The 17,727-nt window shown below is 45.2% G+C and overlaps 1 protein-coding gene across 1 annotated transcript in view; it reads right to left on the bottom strand.

Moving 5' to 3' along the window:
• The window catches only part of MYCBPAP (MYCBP associated protein), a 195,327-nt gene that overhangs the window by 25,764 nt on the left and 151,836 nt on the right, over window positions 1–17,727 (bottom strand). The window contains exons 15-16 of the mRNA XM_063960703.1: window positions 12,015–12,136; window positions 3,557–3,672 (exon numbers count right to left, since the gene is read on the bottom strand). Of these exons, the coding sequence (XP_063816773.1) occupies window positions 3,557–3,672; window positions 12,015–12,136 (238 nt within the window). The remainder of the gene's footprint in view (window positions 1–3,556; window positions 3,673–12,014; window positions 12,137–17,727) is intronic.

The following is a 17,727-nucleotide window of genomic DNA, read 5'->3' as shown; positions in this document are numbered from 1 at the left end:
TGATTACAGATTGAAAAGGGTGGCATGGCGTGCCTTCCATCCCCTGCTGCATGTGATGGGTTAGACTCCTCATACACTGCTTTAATTAGTCACTTGAAGCATATGAATGTAATAACAGGTAAACTGTTATTTGTATTGGGGGCTTTTATGAAAACTCTTATACAGTGGGATGGCCCAATGTTAGCAAACAATTGAAGCACTTTCGGGTGTGGTATGTTAGATAGACTAGACATAGGTCGACAGTGTCTAGACCGACCACTATTGGTCAACAGTTAGTAGATCGACATGGTTTCTAGGTCAACAGGGACTCTAGGTCGACATGTACTAGCTTGACATGAAAAAAGGTCGACAGGAGTTTTATGGCGGGCAAGGTGTGTCGCTACGCTCGGCACAGGTTACTGTTCCCAATTGTAGTCCACGTGGATCGTAAAGTATGAAAAAGTAAAAAAATTGTGAAAAACTCATGTTGACCTTTTGTCATGTCGACCTAGTACATGTCGACCTAGAGTCCCAGTCGACTTAGAAACCATGTCGACCTACTTACTGTCGACCAATAGTGGTTGACCTAGACATTGTCGACCTAAGTCTTGTCGACCTAGAGACCGGATTCCGCACGTTCAATGTGACATATTTAAAAAATTGCTTTATTTCTCCTTTGAGACATTCCCCTTTGTCATTTTCATATTCAGGTAAAAAAAGAGAGTGACTGGCTGCTACACATATCAATTATATGGTAACATTGTAAACAGATATTCATATTGACATAACCAAGCGTGTGCATCTTTGTCTGTAGCTATATACAGTTATATCTAGAAATAAAAAATCTAGTGTGTGCGTGTGAGGGCAGTGACAAATGTTCCTACAGATGGCCACATTCTACAGGCTTCAGTGCACACCATAGCCTACATATGCGTATGGTACAACACAGATTATGAAGTGCTAGTGTTAATACATTGAATGCTGTATGAAAATGTGTAGTTAGAGCCCATAAAAGAATTGTTGGCATAAATAATTGGGGCATCTAGGGCGGCTTATTGAGCCAAATGGTGCGGCATTAGCATTCAACATCCTGTTTTGTTATGGTTTTTAGCCCTTAGTTCATTGAGGAAAGTCATTGGGGGGAATTCAAATGTTTGAAAAGTCGGTTGGGTGTCTGTTTTTTCCTGTCTATTAGATAGGAGAAAACAGACACCCAACTGACTTTTCAAACATTTGAATTCCCCCCATTGAATATGTTTCTTATCTTTGTTGGATACCTTAACGATTGAAACCAGTGATGCATGCACACCCCCAACAATCGTTTCCAACCACTTTGAAAGGCTGTAAAGTGCATTTTCCTCCTTTTCATTAATATAGGTGCAAGCATACCAGGTTTGGCACCATGATGCTACGCAACAGATAATGCAGTCATATCCAGAAGGCAGCAATATCTGGCTGTTACCTTACACTGAGAAAGGAAGACATTGGGAGTAGATGACTGGTTCAGTATCTTTGCAGGAGGCAAAATGAACTCAGTACTCCAGGAAATTATACTGTCTGGGACTGGTGAAAAGGACTATTAGCCTTGTGTCTCTCAGTGGGCTGGGATCTTTAGATGGATATCGTCCAAGTAGGAGATCAAGCAGATAGGCTGATGCAGTTGCCAGGATTTTTATGAAGACTGATAATACTATGCTAAACTGAGAGAAAGGGGAGGAAACTGGAAATACTGGTTGCTAACTTGAAAGTAGTGGGTGGATGGGAAAATGCCTTTTTCAGTTTTATGGTCATAATGAGGCTACCCTGCTCTTATGGTGGATCCTCTTGAATCATTCACAATGGACAACGTGATTATAAATCTAAAGATTGAGAGGCATTTTATCCAACACTGGATCAGAAGCTCCTGAAGTGCTGAGGTTGAGGAACTTGAACATTTGCTACCTCACACATAAAGAGCTGCACACCCATTATCCTAGGTCTTGGAAGTGCTTCCAGAGAACTACAATATACCTCTTTTTGGGTTTGGATTTATCCTACTGTTAATGCAATCAAATTTATTAATGTGAGTGTTAAGAGGGCATCAGGACTGTGTTCATTACTTGCATCATTTTAATACAGTACATTTTAATATTTACAAAAATTGGTCAAAATGTTCTTTCCAGTATAAGATGAACACAAGAAAAAAGAAGAAAACAGGCTGTATTGTCGATGCACAGGAGGGGAAGTGACCTAATTATCACATCCACCTATATAATAATAAAATTTAACTTTTAACGCTGAACAACATTAAAAGTTAAATTTTATTATTATATAGGTGGATGTGATAATTAGGTCACTTCCCCTCCTGTGCATCGACAATACAGCCTGTTTTCTTCTTTTTTCTTGTGTACCTATCATAGCTGTAGTTGATAGCACCCCCATAATGAATGGTAAATACCAATAATACAATAGGGGTATTCATTGGAGCTATAGTTCCAAGTCTAGAATTAAGAAATTGTGTGTGTGCAGATACACAAATGCTGTCAGTATAAGATGAACCAAGGAAAACTAATAGTCTAAGGGGGATATCCTATTAGCCCTGGTAATTTAACGCTCAGCTTTTTTTTTTTTTTTTACGGGCGATCCATTTTAGATGGCTTATAAAAAAAAAAAAAAATCGGTGAAACATCGGAAAAAAGTCTGAGAAACGGCCGTTTTCGGACCCGATGTTTAACTGGATATCCCCGTTAGTCCCATCTTTAAGGATGTGTGAAAATCAAATATTTTTGTAGGTAATAAAAGGTGTCTGGCATAAAACAGGGAACACTAAATGTGTGTGCTTCATCTCTCTAATCTTATAGAATTATTTTATATGGCAACACAGGATCTTGATTTGTATTTAAGTGTAATATTAGACACCATGCACCAAATCTACACTCAGTGTGGAAGGCAGTTGAAACAAATTCTGTAGCTATACTGAACAATATAGAGCACCCTCAATGCGATTTTATACACAATTAGCATTTGACAGGATGAAACAATCACTCATACCATAGACATGTAGGCAATTCATATTTTCTTTTTTTTTTTTAAATACATGATAGGGCCTAAAGCTGGGTACACACTTGAGTGACTGGCATTTGTTCCATCATCGGAATGAATGCTCTTGAGCAGCAATTGCCGTACATATTAGAATGAGTTTAAAGAAGGACAGAACAATAGTGTTCCATCCTTCATTAGCACAAACAAAGTGGCTAGCGTTATGTTTGATGTGCAGCACACGGAACCTAGCGACCGTGGGAGCGTGCAATTACCTGTACACACTGGGCGATGTACGCGATTTGTCCTTACGAAACGGCAAATCGCCCTGACATCACTCCTATGTGTACCCAGCTTTAGAATTCTAAGCAGCATGTCCACCATTCACTTCCACTTTTTAGAGCTCAAAACTACAAAATGCTTTCAGCATTTTTCACCAAGCTATGAATTTACTGATTTTACTTAGTTCAACGTTTGCTTACTGAAATAGTTTCTAATTTCTAGAGTTCATTTTGATAATCTAACAGTACAGCTTCCAAAGGCATTATCAGCTACGTACCTGACTCCTCTATTACAAATTCAGCAGTCACATCCTTATCTGGCATCTCCAATACAGAGCGCAGCTTCATAGAATGTCCCACGAGCTCATCAATGGCTTCACGCCAAAGCTGCAAACTGAAGACAAAGATGTCAAAATACTCTCAGACTACGTGAGGAATCCTTTAAAGTGAATATTTTTGTCACGAAGAGTGAGGAGGGATTAATACATAAGAATAGCACATTATGGCAGGAGACACAACTCAATCTTAATTCTAATAGAAAGCGAGTCATGTCATTTTTTGCCATTTGTCATTTCAATCCATTTTCTTGTGGCTGTAGGGACACACAGACAGTGATTTTAGCTTCACCCATAGTAGGCAAAACACTGGAAACAAAGGAACAGTTGTCCTCTTTCCTAAAACCCACGTGTTTCCTCTAGGTTTACAAGTAGTCCAGCAAACCAAAATGAAAAAGAAGCAGAGTAATGGGAAACTAGCACATCTGATGTCCAGCTCCCAATCGGGGCAGATCAGATGACTGCATTATCCATTATCAGAATTTATGTGTACTGGTTACCTAAAAGATAAAAAAATAGTTTGGAGCGAAGTCTGAGAAAAAAAATACAATACCCCCAATTGATAATGGTAAGTATCTAAGGCACTGTCAATGAGGTGCATATTTACTATCAGGTGGTTTGTCAAAGCCACCAATTAGCTTTGGCTATACATTTGAAAACGTTAGGAAACATTGCAAATCAGACTTGTTTAGGGTTGATTCCTGCAGCAGATTATAACCATTAAAAAATATGATTGGCAGCTTTGACAAACCACCTATTAGTAAATTAATCCCAGAGTGTAAACAGAAGGCCATAGCTACAAGCTTTAGAATGCTCCTTTTAGAGGACTAAAAAGAGGCTTTTTCCTTTTTTCTTTTTTTTGGCTCTTCTGCTCCCAAGAAGGCAGCCTGCGGTCTTGACGTTTTGTCTATTGACTGTTTAGAAACAAGAGAGTAAAAGAAGCCCAAGACGTAGAAGTTTACTCGTTTTATTATAAGTAAACGGGAACTGTTCTACTCAGTAGTTTCCTTGATTATTGTCTCCGATTATGATCTGAAAAGATTATTTCCTAAAAAAAGCTAGAATTGATGAAGGCTTTTTGGAAGTCTTGAATGCAGAACCAAGATTTGAGCAAAATTACTCTTTGTACTAACACGGAATTGGCTGAATTAATGGGCATGTTCTCTGTGTAGGATGATGCATCTAAGATATTCAAGGCAAGCTGCATGAGCTGCTTACTGGGAGTGCCATTTTGCAACCCCTTCAGAATTTGTTGTGTCTGAGTGAAAAATGCTTTTGGCATCCAAGCACCTACGAAGGCTTGCCATGGAGGTGGAAAATATACTGTTTAGAAGAGGGTCTACTTCTTGCTCAAGGGGTATTTAAAATACGGAACGTTTGGATAAGGAACCATGGTTCTCCTAGACTGCATTGAAACAGAAGGGTTAATAACCAGAGAAAATTCAGGCAACGCCATATCCTGCTGGGAAAAAAGAGGCGACAAAACACAAAGATTCATGAGTGTTTGGATGAGAGGCAAGGATGGGTTCGGTAGCTTGAAGGTATGCTGATCCTTGTAGTGCTATATTGGAGAATCTGGGGGGTAAATTTACTAAGATGGGAGTTCTATTCAAGATGGGATGTTGCCCATAGCAACCAATAAGATTCCAGTTAATATCTTCTAGAAGGTGCTAGATAAATAAGACGTAGAATCTGATTGGTTGCTATGGGCAACATCCCATCTTAAATAGAACTCCAATCTTAGTAAATTTACCCCTTGGAGTGCCTCTAGGTGAGTTGGCTCTCAATTTAGAAATACATAAATGTATGACTCAATGCAGGTGTATTTATAATGTAGTGTAGGACCACCACAGCAGAGACGCCTTGCGTGGCTGGTGGCCTACTATATGTTTGCAAATATATGTAACTGAGAAAGCTGCATTAATATTATTATGTTAGATGTATGTCTTTTTTGCAGTCCCATGATGGTGTGCTGGAGGGATTTGTTTGTTTGCTTTTTCTGAAGTAGGAAACTGCAGAGACACCAGATAGCAGTACGTGAGACTATTATTCTGAAATTGACATTTATTATTGTGTATTTGTACAGAACTACCCTATTATGAGCATGTTCGTCATGAACATCAGTCTATGGAGCTTAAAGTCTGCAAAAAAAAAACCCCCACAGAGAAACGTATTAACCTTACACAATGTTTTGGTCTGTGAGAGGAAAATAGAGTACCTTGAGAAAGCCCAGGCAGACATCGAGAGAACATGCAAACTCCACACTGAGCCTTGGTCAGAATCAAATCCACAGCTCCAAGCTCTGTGAGCCAGCAATGCTCTAAAACATGGATTTCAGACAACTGACCAATCTTACTCTCCAGAGGCTAAAAGCTTACTCCTGGACTACCCAGTCACACTATTTCTGTGAGATCCAGTGTCAAGATTAGGAAATTCAGGAGATGTCCAGGCTGCGTAATAAGAATATGGGTGAAATCCAGCACTTCCTGCTACAGATAAATCCTCGCCCTTGGACTAGGAAGCCATGTGTCCACTTTACCAGAGGCAGGGAACAGAAGTGATGGGCAATGTAGTGGTGCAGTTCTGATACACTTCAGTGAACAGCGGATAATGGTTCTGAATTGATGTAAAAAATAGGATTTTAATACCTACCGGTAAATCCTTTTCTCTTAGTCCGTAGAGGATGCTGGGGATGCTTCAAGAACCATGGGGTATAGACGGGATCCGCAGGAGACATGGGCACACTATAAGACTTTGAATGGGTGTGAATTGGCTCCTCCCTCTATGCCCCTCCTCCAGACTCCAGTTATAGGAACTGTGCCCAGGGAGACGGACATTTCGAGGAAAGGATTTATTTAACTACTTTAAACTAAGGTGAGATACATACCAGCTCACACCACTAACACGCCGTACAACATGGCATTCAACAAAAAACGCATGCAACGGCATGACCAACAACAGTCACAGAGTGACTACTCTCAACGCAACATGAGCGTAACTACAACAAACCGCAGATACAGCCCGCACTGGGACGGGCGCCCAGCATCCTCTACGGACTAAGAGAAAATTATTTACCGGTAGGTATTAAAATCCTATTTTCTCATACATCCTAGAGGATGCTGGGGATGCTTCAAGAACCATGGGGTTTATACCAAAGCTCTAGAACGGGCGGGAGAGTGCGGATGACTCTGCAGCACCGATTGACCAAACAAGAGGTCCTCCTCAGCCTGGGTATCAAACTTGTAAAACTTTGCAAAGGTGTTTGAACCCGACCAAGTAGCAGCTCGGCAAAGTTGTAACGCCGAGACTCCCCGGGCAGCCGCCCAGGATGAGCCCACATTTCTGGTAGAATGGGCTTTCACCGATTTCGGTAATGGCAATCCTGCCGTAGAATGAGCCTGCTGAATCGTATTACAAATCCAGAGCGCAATAGTCTGCTTAGAAGCAGGAGCCCCAATCTTGTTGGGAGCCCACAGGACAAACAGAGCCTCTGTTTTCCTAATCTGCGCCGTTTTGGCGACATAAATCTTCAAAGCTCTGACCACATCGAGAGACTTTGACTCCGCCAAGGCGTCAGTAGCCACTGGCACCACAATTGATTGGTTAACATGAAATGATGAAACCACTTTATGCAGAAATTGCTGACGAGTTCTCAACTCTGCTCTATCAGCATGGAAAATCAAATAGGGGCTTTTGTGAGATAAAGCCGCCAACTCAGATACTCGCCTTGCAGACGCCAAAGACAACAACATGACCACTTTCCAAGTAAGGAATTTTAACTCAACCTTGCGCAAAGGTTCAAACCAATGTGATTGCAAGAATTGCAACACCACATTAAGATCCCATGGTGCCACTGGGGGCACAAAGGGAGGTTGGATGTGCAGCACGCCCTTCACGAAGGTCTGAACTTCCGGAAGGGAGGCCAATTGTTTTTGAAAAAAGATCGATAAGGCCGAAATCTGTACCTTAATAGAGCCTAACTTTAAGCCCGCATCCACACCTGCTTCTAGGAAATGGAGCAACCGTCCCAGGTGAAATTCTTCCGTAGGAGCCTTCTTGGATTCACACCAAGACACATCTTTTCTCCAAATACGGTGGTAATGCTTTGCCGTTACTTCTTTTCTAGCCTGAAGAAGTGTAGGAATGACTTCACTGGGAATACCCTTTCGGGCTAGGATTTGGCGTTCAACCGCAGCGCTGTAAAACGCAGCCGCGGTAAGTCCTGATACACGCACGGCCCCTGTTGTAACAGGTCCTCCCGAAGAGGAAGAGGCCAGGAATCTTCTATGAGCAACTCCTGAAGATCTGGATACCAGGCCCATTTTGGCCAATCCGGAACAATGAGGATCGCCGGAACCCTTGTTCTTCTTATAATTTTTATCACCCTTGGAATGAGTGGAAGTGGAGGGAACACATAGACCGACTGAAATACCCACGGTGTCACTAGGGCGTCCACCGCTATCGCCTGAGGGTCACTTGACCTGGAACATTATTTCTGAAGTTTCTTGTTGAAGCAGGACGCCATCATGTCCACTTGAGGAACTCCCCAAGACCTCTTGATGAAGACCCCACTCTCCTGGATGGAGATCATGTCTGCTGAGGAAATCTGCTTCCCAGTTGTCTACTCCTGGAATGAAGACCGCTGCCAGAGCGCTGTCATGTCTTTCCGCCCAGCAAAGAATCTTCGTGGCCTCGGCCATTGCCGCTCTGCTCATTCTTCCGCCTTGGCAGTTTATGTACGCCACTGCTGTCACGTTGTCTGACTGAATCAAGACTGGCAGACCTCGAAGAAGATGGTCTATTTGCAGTATGCCGTTGTGGATGGCTCTTAATTCCAGAATGTTTATGTGTAGACAAGCTTCCTGACTTGACTACTTTCCCTGAAAGTTTCTTCCCTGTGTGACTGCTCCCCAGCCTCGGAGGCTTGCATCTGTGGTCACCAGGATCCAATCCTGAATCCCGAACCTGCGTCCCTCCAGAAGGTGAGAACTGTGCAGCCATCACAGAAGGGAAATTCTTGTCCTGGGAGATAGAATAATTTACTGGTGCATGTCCAGGTGAGACCCGGACCACTGGTCCAGCAGGTTCCACTGAAAAACCCTGGCATGGAACCTGCCATATGGAATGGCCTCGTAGGCCGCCACCATCTTCCCCAGCAACCGAGTGCAGTGAAGAACTGACACCTTTGCCGGTTTCAGAATCCGTTTTACCATGTTCTGTACAGTATTATTTCCAAAGCTTTTTCCACTGGAAGAAAAACTCTCTGTAATTCTGTATCCAGAATCATACCCAGGAACGACAGCCGTGCCGTTGGATCCAACTGTGATTTTGGCAAATTTAGGAGCCAACCGTGTTGTTGCAGAATCGTCAGTGAAAGAGCAACATTCTTCAACAATTTCACCTTGGACCTCGCCTTTATGAGGAGATCGTCCAAGTACGGGATAATTGTGATTCCCTGCTTGCGCAGAACCACCGTCATTTCCGCCATTACTTTGGTGAAAATCCTCGGAGCCGTGGACAGACCAAACGGCAACGTCTGAAATTGGTAATGACAATCCTGCACAGCAAATCTCAGGTAAGCCTGATGTGGACGATATATGGGGACATGTAAGTAGGCATCTTTTATGTCAACCGACACTATAAATCCCCCTTCTCCAGACTGGAGATCACTGCTCGTAGAGACTCCATCTTGAACTTGAATCTTTTTAGAAAGAAATTGAGGGATTTAAGATTTAGAATCGGTCTGACTGAGCCATACGGCTTCGGGACCACGAACAGGTTTGAATAAAAACCTTCCCCCCGTTGAGATGGGGGTACCGTGACAATCACTTGATTTTGACACAACTTTAGTATTGCAGCGCTTACTATCTCCCTTTCTGGAAGAGAAGCTGGCAAGGCCGATTTGAAAAATCGGTGAGGGGGCACATCTTGAAACTCTAGCTTGTACCCTTGGGTTACTATTTCTACTATCCAAGGATCCAGGTCCGAGTGCATCCAGACCTGACTGAAGAGTTTGAGACGTGCCCCCACCGGAGCGGACTCCCGCAGAGGAGCCCCAGTGTCATGCGGTGGACTTGGTAGAAGCCGGAGAGGACTTCTGCTCCTGGGAACTAGCCACAGCCTGTGACCTTTTTCCCCTTCCTCTCCAACTCACAGCAAGGAAGGAGGACCTACGTCCCTTTTTGAATTTGTTGGGCCAAAAGGACTGCATCTGATAGTGAGGCGATTTCTTCTGCTGTGCAGGAACATAAGGTAAAAAAGATGACTTACCCGCGGTAGCCGTAGAGACCAGGTCAGTGAGGCCGTCACCAAACAGGACCTTACCGTTAAATGGTAAAGACTCCATCGCCTCCTTAGAATCAGCATCAGCACTCCATTGATGAATCCACAATGCTTTCCTAGCAGAGACTGCCATGGCATTGGCCCTTGATCCCAAAAGGCCAATATCCCTTACCGCTTCTTTTAAATACGCTGCCGCGTCCTTGATATGACCCAAGGTCAAAAGCACACTATCCCTGTCTAGGGAATCTACCTCAGATGACAAGTTATCTGACCACTTTTCAATAGCGCTACTCACCCATGCCGCAGCAACAGCGGGCCTGAGTAGCGACCCTCTAGTGACATAAATGGATTTCAGGGTATTTTCCTGCTTACGATCCGCAGGATCCTTCAGGGCTGCCGTGTCAGGGGACGGAAGCGCTACCTTTTTGGACAGACGCGACAAAGCTTTGTCTACCGTGTGGACTGACTCCGAGCTGTCCCTGTCCCCAGAGGGAAACGGATATGCCATTGGAATTCTTTTGGAAAACATGTATCTTTTTGTCGGGATTTTCCCAAGCTTTTTCAAAAAGTGCATTCAGTTCATGAGAGGGAGGAAACGTTACCTTAGGTTTCTTGCCTTTAAACATACAGACCCTCGTATCGGGAAAATCAGGGTCCTCAGTGATATGTAAAACATCTTTTATCGCCACAATCATGAAATGAATACTCTTAGCCAGTTTTGGATGTAATCTGGCATCACTATAGTCGACACTGGAATCAGAATCCGTGTCGGTATCTGTATCTGCTATTTGGGCAAATGCACGTTTCTGCGACCCCAAAGGGGTCTGGGCCTGTGACAAAGCATCTTCCATGGATTTCCTCCATGTCTGGTTCTTAGACTCAGATTTATCAAACCTCTTAGCCAACTTAGTCACATTTGTATTTAAAACACTCAGCATATTGACCCAATCATCCGTCGGCAGTGCCTACACTGTCACTCCCACAGAACTGTCAGTCTCCACGCCAGCCTCCTCCTGGGAAGAGCATTCAGCCTCCGACATGTCGACACACACACGTACCGACAGCCACAAACACACTGGGCTATAGGGGACAGACCCACAGCAGAGCCTGTTAGAAAGACACAGAGAGAGAGTTCAGCCAGCTCACACCCAGCGCCTATCCCGGTTCTGAAGTCAGTAACAATACTGCTCAGACCTGCTAGCGCTTTTATCAAACAATATAATTCACCAATTACTAGTGCCCCCCCCTGTTTTGCACCCTGTTACTTGCACAGCAGTGTGGAGGATCAGGGCTAGCGTCTCTGCAGCCTTCTGTGAAGAGAGAAATGGCGCTGGTGAGAACTATGCGGCTAAGCCCCGCCCCTGACATGGCGCGCTTCAGTCCCGCTCAAAATTCTTTATACTGGTGGGGGTCCCTTAACAAGTGCCTGGGCACTGTTATATTGCATGCCAGTGGAATTTGCGGCCCCCCTGCGCCCTACACCCTGCAGTGCCGTGATCAGTGTGGGAGCATGGCGCGCAGCGCGGCCACTGCGCGGTACCTCAAGCCGTCTTCTGCAGTCACTTAAGTCTGCTGATCTTCTCATACTCACCCGGCTTCTATCTTCTGGCTTTGTGAGGGGGGTGACGGCGTGGCTCCGGGAACAAGCAGTTAGGAGTACCGTAGTGATCGAACCCTCTGGAGCTAATGGTGTTCAGTAGCCTAAGAAGCAGAGCCCTTGAACTCTTAAGAAGTAGGTCTGCTTCTCTCCCCTCACTCCCACGAAGCAGGAAGCCTGTAGCCAGCAGGTCTCCCTGAAAATAAAAAACCTAAATAAAGTATTTTTCTGAGAAACTCAGGAGAGCTCCTCAGTGTGCATCCAGTCTCGCTGGGCACAGAATCTAACTGGAGTCTGGAGGAGGGGCATAGAGGGAGGAGCCAGTTCACACCCATTCAAAGTCTTATAGTGTGCCCATGTCTCCTGCGGATCCCATCTATACCCTATGGTTCCTGAAGCATCCCCAGCATCCTCTAGGACTTATGAGAAATAAATATTTCTTATAGATTTCCCTTATCTGGCCAAATGCACATATTCACAAATGTGACTTGGACAACTGAAATGTAGATATGTGACACTCACCAAGCTTGATGCAACAAGTCCAAAGAAGCTTCCTGAATTGGTTCACTCAGTTCAGTAATATTTCTATTCAGATGAATTAGGAAAGACTCTCTTGTTTCATCATCACGGATAGTATTTGAGACCTGGGGTTAAGGAGAGAACAAAACAGAAATAAAGAACAAGACAAGAAGAAGCAATAGACATTATCAATAGGAATTTCCTTATGTTAATAGGAAATATAAGCTAGTAATGAAACTGCTTTCATTGATCTTACTAAAAAAAACAGAACTGAAAGTGCACCTATTAGTTAGAGAAGACACATATTTCAAGTAGAGATGTGTGCCGACCCCTCATGTTTTGGATCTGTATTCATATTGTGTTTTTGTTTTGGTTCTAATCTGGCAAAACCACCATCACGTGTTTTCGTTTTGGATCTGTATTATTTTCTATAAATGCTAAAAACAACTAAAATAATATAATCTGTTCCTACAATATTATTAACCTCAATAACATTAATTTCCAGTCATTTCCAGTCAATTTGGACCACCTCACAGCTCACAATATTGTTTTCACCAATATTGGCTAAAGGCTAGCTTGCCAAACTAAGCAACAGAGCACAAACACACAGTAGTTTATAGCACATCTATGAAACCTTGCCATACAGCAGTGGCAGACAGGATGATGTCAGTTTAATAAACATGCAACCCCATAAAAGTAACCAAGAATGTTTTCATTAATCAAGAACTAGCTCAGAGACCTGAGGGAAGTACAGGAAAATGGAAGTAGAGTATATAATGGAAGGCAGTTAAAAGAATGATAGGTTGATTGAATACATAAAACAAAAAATTGACGTTGACTATATCAACATCTATTTTGAAGCAAATTACGAGAGAAAAGGACATAAAAGAATGCAAAAATTATTGCTTGATTAATGAAAATTAACACGTGTGAGGTCTAGATCAATAACTGTACTGTTCTGCAGCAAATTAGGAGAGGAAAGGCCATAAAAAAATACAAACATGATTGATTAATTAATTAATTCCTTAAAATTAACTTTTGTGAAGCCTAGATAAAAAGTTGTACATGTTCTGCGGCAAATTAGAAGAGAAGAGGCCATTAAAGAAGAATATAGAAATGATTAAATAATTAAAATGGACTATATCAAGAGCTGCACCTGTTCTGGAGAAAATTCTGGTTAAAATGTGTTGCAAAATAGTTCAGATTTTAGAGCAATACCCAAACCAAAAAAAAAATTCTCTCTGCAAAATAACGAGTTTTATGGTAAGAACTTACCTTTGTTAAAACTCTTTCTGCGAGGTACACTGGGCTCCACAAGGAATGGACAATGGGGTGTAGAGTAGGATCTTGATCCGAGGCACCAACAGGCTCAAAGCTTTGACTGTTCCCAGAATGCATAGCGCCGCCTCCTATATCACCCCGCCTCCCTGCACAGGATCTCAGTTTTTAGTTAACCAGTCCAATGCAGTAGCAGGAAAAGAGACGACAACGGTTAGTAGCCACAACACCGCATTCTCACGACAGGAGATGTGTCAGCGGCTACTGCCATACCAACCCAAAGAAGCTTAGTGCATCAGGGTGGGCGCCTTGTGGAGCCCAGTGTACCTCGCAGAAAGAGTTTTAACAAAGGTAAGTTCTTACCATAAAACTCGTTTTCTGCTGCGGGGTACACTGGGCTCAACAAGGAATGGACAATGGGGATCTCCTAAAGCAGTTCCTTATGGGAGGGGACGCACAGTAGCGGGCACAAGAACCCGGCGTCCAAAGGAAGCATCCTGGAAGCGGCAGTATCGAAGGCATAGAACCTTATGAACGTGTTCACAGAGGACCACGTAGCCGCCTTGCACAATTGTTCAAGAGTCGCACCACGTTGGGCCGCCCAAGAAGGTCCAACAGACCGAGTAGAATGGGCCGTAATGTGATCAGCAGCAGAGAGACCAGCCTTCACATAAGCATGTGCAATCACCATTCTAATCCATCTGGCCAGAGTTTGCTTGTGAGCAGGCCAGCCACGTTTGTGGAACCCAAACACAACAAAAAGAGAATCAGATTTCCTAATAGGAGCAGTTCTCTTCACATAGATACGGATAGCCGGTACCACATCCAAAAAACGCTCTTTGGGAGACAGATCAGGAGAAACAAGTGCCGGAACTACAATCTCCTGATTAAGGTGGAACGAAGAAACCACCTTAGGTAGATAGCCGGGACGAGTCCTAAGAACCGCCCGGTCACTGTGAAATATCAGATATGGGGAACTACAGGACAAGGCACCCAAATCCGACACTCTTCTAGCTGAAGCAATAGCCAGCAGAAACACCACCTTAAGGGAAAGCCACTTAAGGTCAGCTGAACCAAGAGGTTCAAACGGAGACTCTTGTAACGCCTCCAAAACCACCGACAAGTCCCAAGGAGCCACAGGCGGGACATAGGGAGGAGCACATCAGGTAAGGTCGCAATTTTTCTCTGAAACCACACCGACAAGGCAGATATTTGAACCTTAAGGGAGGCCAGACGCAGGCCTAAGTCCAGGCCCTGCTGAAGAAAAGCCAACAACTTGGCTATACTAAACTTGGAAGCGTCATAATCGTTAGATGCGCACCAAACAAAGTAAGAATGCCAGACCCTATAGTAAATCCAAGCCGAAGACGGTTTCCGGGCCCGCAACATAGTTTGAATGAACGCCTCAGAAAACCCTTCAGCCCTTAAGACGGAAGCTTCAAGAGCCACGCCGTCAAAGACAGCCGGGCTAGGTCCTGGTAGACACGGGGGCCCTGAACGAGGAGGTCTGGGCGTTGTGGAAGTAGAATTGGACGCTCTGACGATAGGCCCTGCAGGTCTGAGAACCAGTGCCGTCTGGGCCACGCTGGAGCTATGAGAAGCAGAATTCCTTTTTCTTGCTTGAACTTCCAAATTACCCTGGGCAGGAGTGACACCGGAGGGAACACGTACGGCAGCCGAAACCTCCATGGTACCGCCAGCGCATCCACGAATGCTGCTTGAGGATCACTTGTCCTTGCTCCGAAGACCGGAACCTTGTGATTGTGTCGAGACACCATCAGATCTACGTCTGGAAGGCCCCACCTTTCCACTAGGAGTTGAAACACTTCTGAATGGAGGCCCTACTCGCCGGCATGCACATCCTGACGACTGAGAAAGTCCGCTTCCCAATTCAGGACTCCAGGAATGAATATTGCCGATATGGCTGGTAGATGGCGTTCTGCCCACTGTAGAATCCGTGAGACTTCCTTCATTGCTAGGCGGCTTCGAGTGCCGCCTTGATGATTTATGTAAGCCACTGTGGTGGCGTTGTCCGACTGTACTTAAACAGGACGGTTCTGAATTAAATGCTGGGCTAGGTTCAAGGCATTGAAGACCGTCCGCAACTCCAGAATATTGATCGAGAGGAGGGACTCCTCCTTGGTCCACCGCCCCTGAAGGAAGTGTTGCTCTAGCACTGCGCCCCAACCTCTTAGACTGGCATCTGTCGTCAACAGGACCCAGTCGGATATCGAGAACAGACGGCCCCTGCACAGTTGTTGGTCCCGGAGCCACCAGAGCAGCGACAGACGGACCTCCGGAGTCAATGAGATCATTTGAGACCTGATCCGGTGAGGCAGGCCATCCCATTTGGCTAGAATCAGCCTCTGGAGAGGGCGAGAGTGAAATTGAGCGTACTCCACCATGTCGATTGCTGACACCATGAGGCCCAGCACCTGCATCGCCGAATGTATCGACACTTGCGGACGAGATAGAAAGCAACGAATCCTGTCCTGAAGTTTCAGGACTTTCTCCTGAGACAGGAACAACCACTGGTTGTGAGTGTCCAATAGTGCTCCCAGATGCACCATGCTCTGAGCAGGGATCAGGGATGACTTCTTCCAGTTGATGAGCCACTCGTGGGCTTGCAGAAACCGGACCGTCACATCTAGATGACGCAGGAGAAGTTCTGGGGAATTTGCCAGGATTAACAAGTCGTCCAAATACGGCAGTATCCTGACCCCTTGACGGCGGAGTACCACCGTCATCACCGCCATGACTTTTGTAAAGACTCGCGGAGCCGTGGTTAAACCAAAAGGTAACACCCGAAACTGGTAATGGCAGTTGCCAATCGCAAATCTCAGATATTGCTGATGAGACACTGCTATAGGAATATGCAGGTAAGCATCCTGTATATCCAGGGAGACCATGAAGTCCCCAGGTTCCAAGGCCAGAACTATAGAGCGAAGGGTTTCCATCCGGAACTTGGAAACCTTCACAAACCTGTTCAATGCCTTGAGGTTGAGAATGGGCCGGGAGGACCCATTCGGTTTCAGGACTAGAAACAGCGGAGAATAGTACCCCCGGACCCTCTGTGCAAGAGGCACCTGTACTACGACTCCTGTATCTAGGAGGGTCTGTACCACCGAATGTAGAGTGTATGCCTTTGTCTTGTCCAACGGGACATCTGTCTGGCAAAATCGATGAGGGGGTCGGTTTTTGAAGGCTATGGCGTAACCCCGAGTGATGACTTCCCGTACCTAGGCATTTGAAGTGGTCTTCAACCATTCCTGGGTATACCCTAGAAGCCGGCCCCCCACCCTGGGATCCCCCAGAGGGAGGCCCGCCCCATCATGCGGCAGGCTTACCTGTCTTGTAAGCTGGCTGACGGGCCGCCCAGGCTCTTTTGGGCTAAGGGCTTACCAGGTTTGGAAGTGCGGGCCTGCTTGTTGTACGCCTGACCTTTTGCTTTACCTGAAGGACGAAAGGGGCGAAAGGTAGTACCTTTAGCCTTCGACACAGAAGGAGCAGTACTTGGTAGACAGGCAGTTTTGGCAGTAGCCAAGTCAGCCACAATCTTATATAAATCCTCCCCAAACAGAATATCTCCCTTAAAAGGGAGTACCTCCAGGGTTTTTCTAGAGTCCATATCCACAGACAAGGATCTCAACCACAATATCCGGCGAGCCAGGACTGACGTAGTAGAGGCCTTGGCTGCCAGGATACCGGCATCAGAAGCCGCCTCTTTGATATAACGAGAAGTTGTGACAATATAAGACCAGCATTGTCTAGCATGGTCAGAGGAGATTTCAGCATCTAACTCCAAGGCCCATGCTTCAATGGCCTCTGCAGCCCAAGTAGCTGCAATAGTGGGCCTTTGTGCAGCACCCGTGAGGGTGTAAATCGCTTTCAGACAACCCTCCACACGTTTATCCGTAGGCTCTTTTAGAGACGTGACGGTGGTGACCGGCAGAGCTGAGGAAACCACCATCCTAGCCACATGTGAGTCCACTGGAGGAGGCGTCTCCCAATTCTTAGACAGTTCCGGCGCGAGGGGATAGCGAGCCAGCATCTTCTTTTGAGGCACAAACTTCGTACCCGGGTTTTCCCAGGGTTCCTGATGTATATCAATTAGGTGGTCAGAGTGAGGTAAAGCTTGTTTAATCACCTTCTGATGCTTGAACCTATCTGGTTTCTTAGGAGGAACGGATGGCTCGGGATCATCCGTAATCTGTAAAATTAACTTTATAGCCTCCAAAAGATCAGGAACATCCACATGTGAACCACCCTCCCCATCAGCCATATCTGAGTCAGAACCTGTGGGGTCAGTGTAAGTGCCGTCTTCATCCGACGAGGTGTCAGTGACAGCAGTGGATTGTGAGGAGACAAGCGCTCGCTTAGAGGACCCCTTGGACGTAGGCGAGCGACGGTCAGACTTTTTAGTAGTCAGGGACTGGTT

The sequence above is a fragment of the Pseudophryne corroboree genome, chromosome 3, assembly GCF_028390025.1.
Source record: "Pseudophryne corroboree isolate aPseCor3 chromosome 3, aPseCor3.hap2, whole genome shotgun sequence".
In the NCBI taxonomy this organism is placed as follows: Eukaryota; Metazoa; Chordata; class Amphibia; order Anura; family Myobatrachidae; genus Pseudophryne; species Pseudophryne corroboree.
Note: the sequence above shows the minus strand (reverse complement) of the source record. Positions and strands in the feature narration are given on the sequence as shown.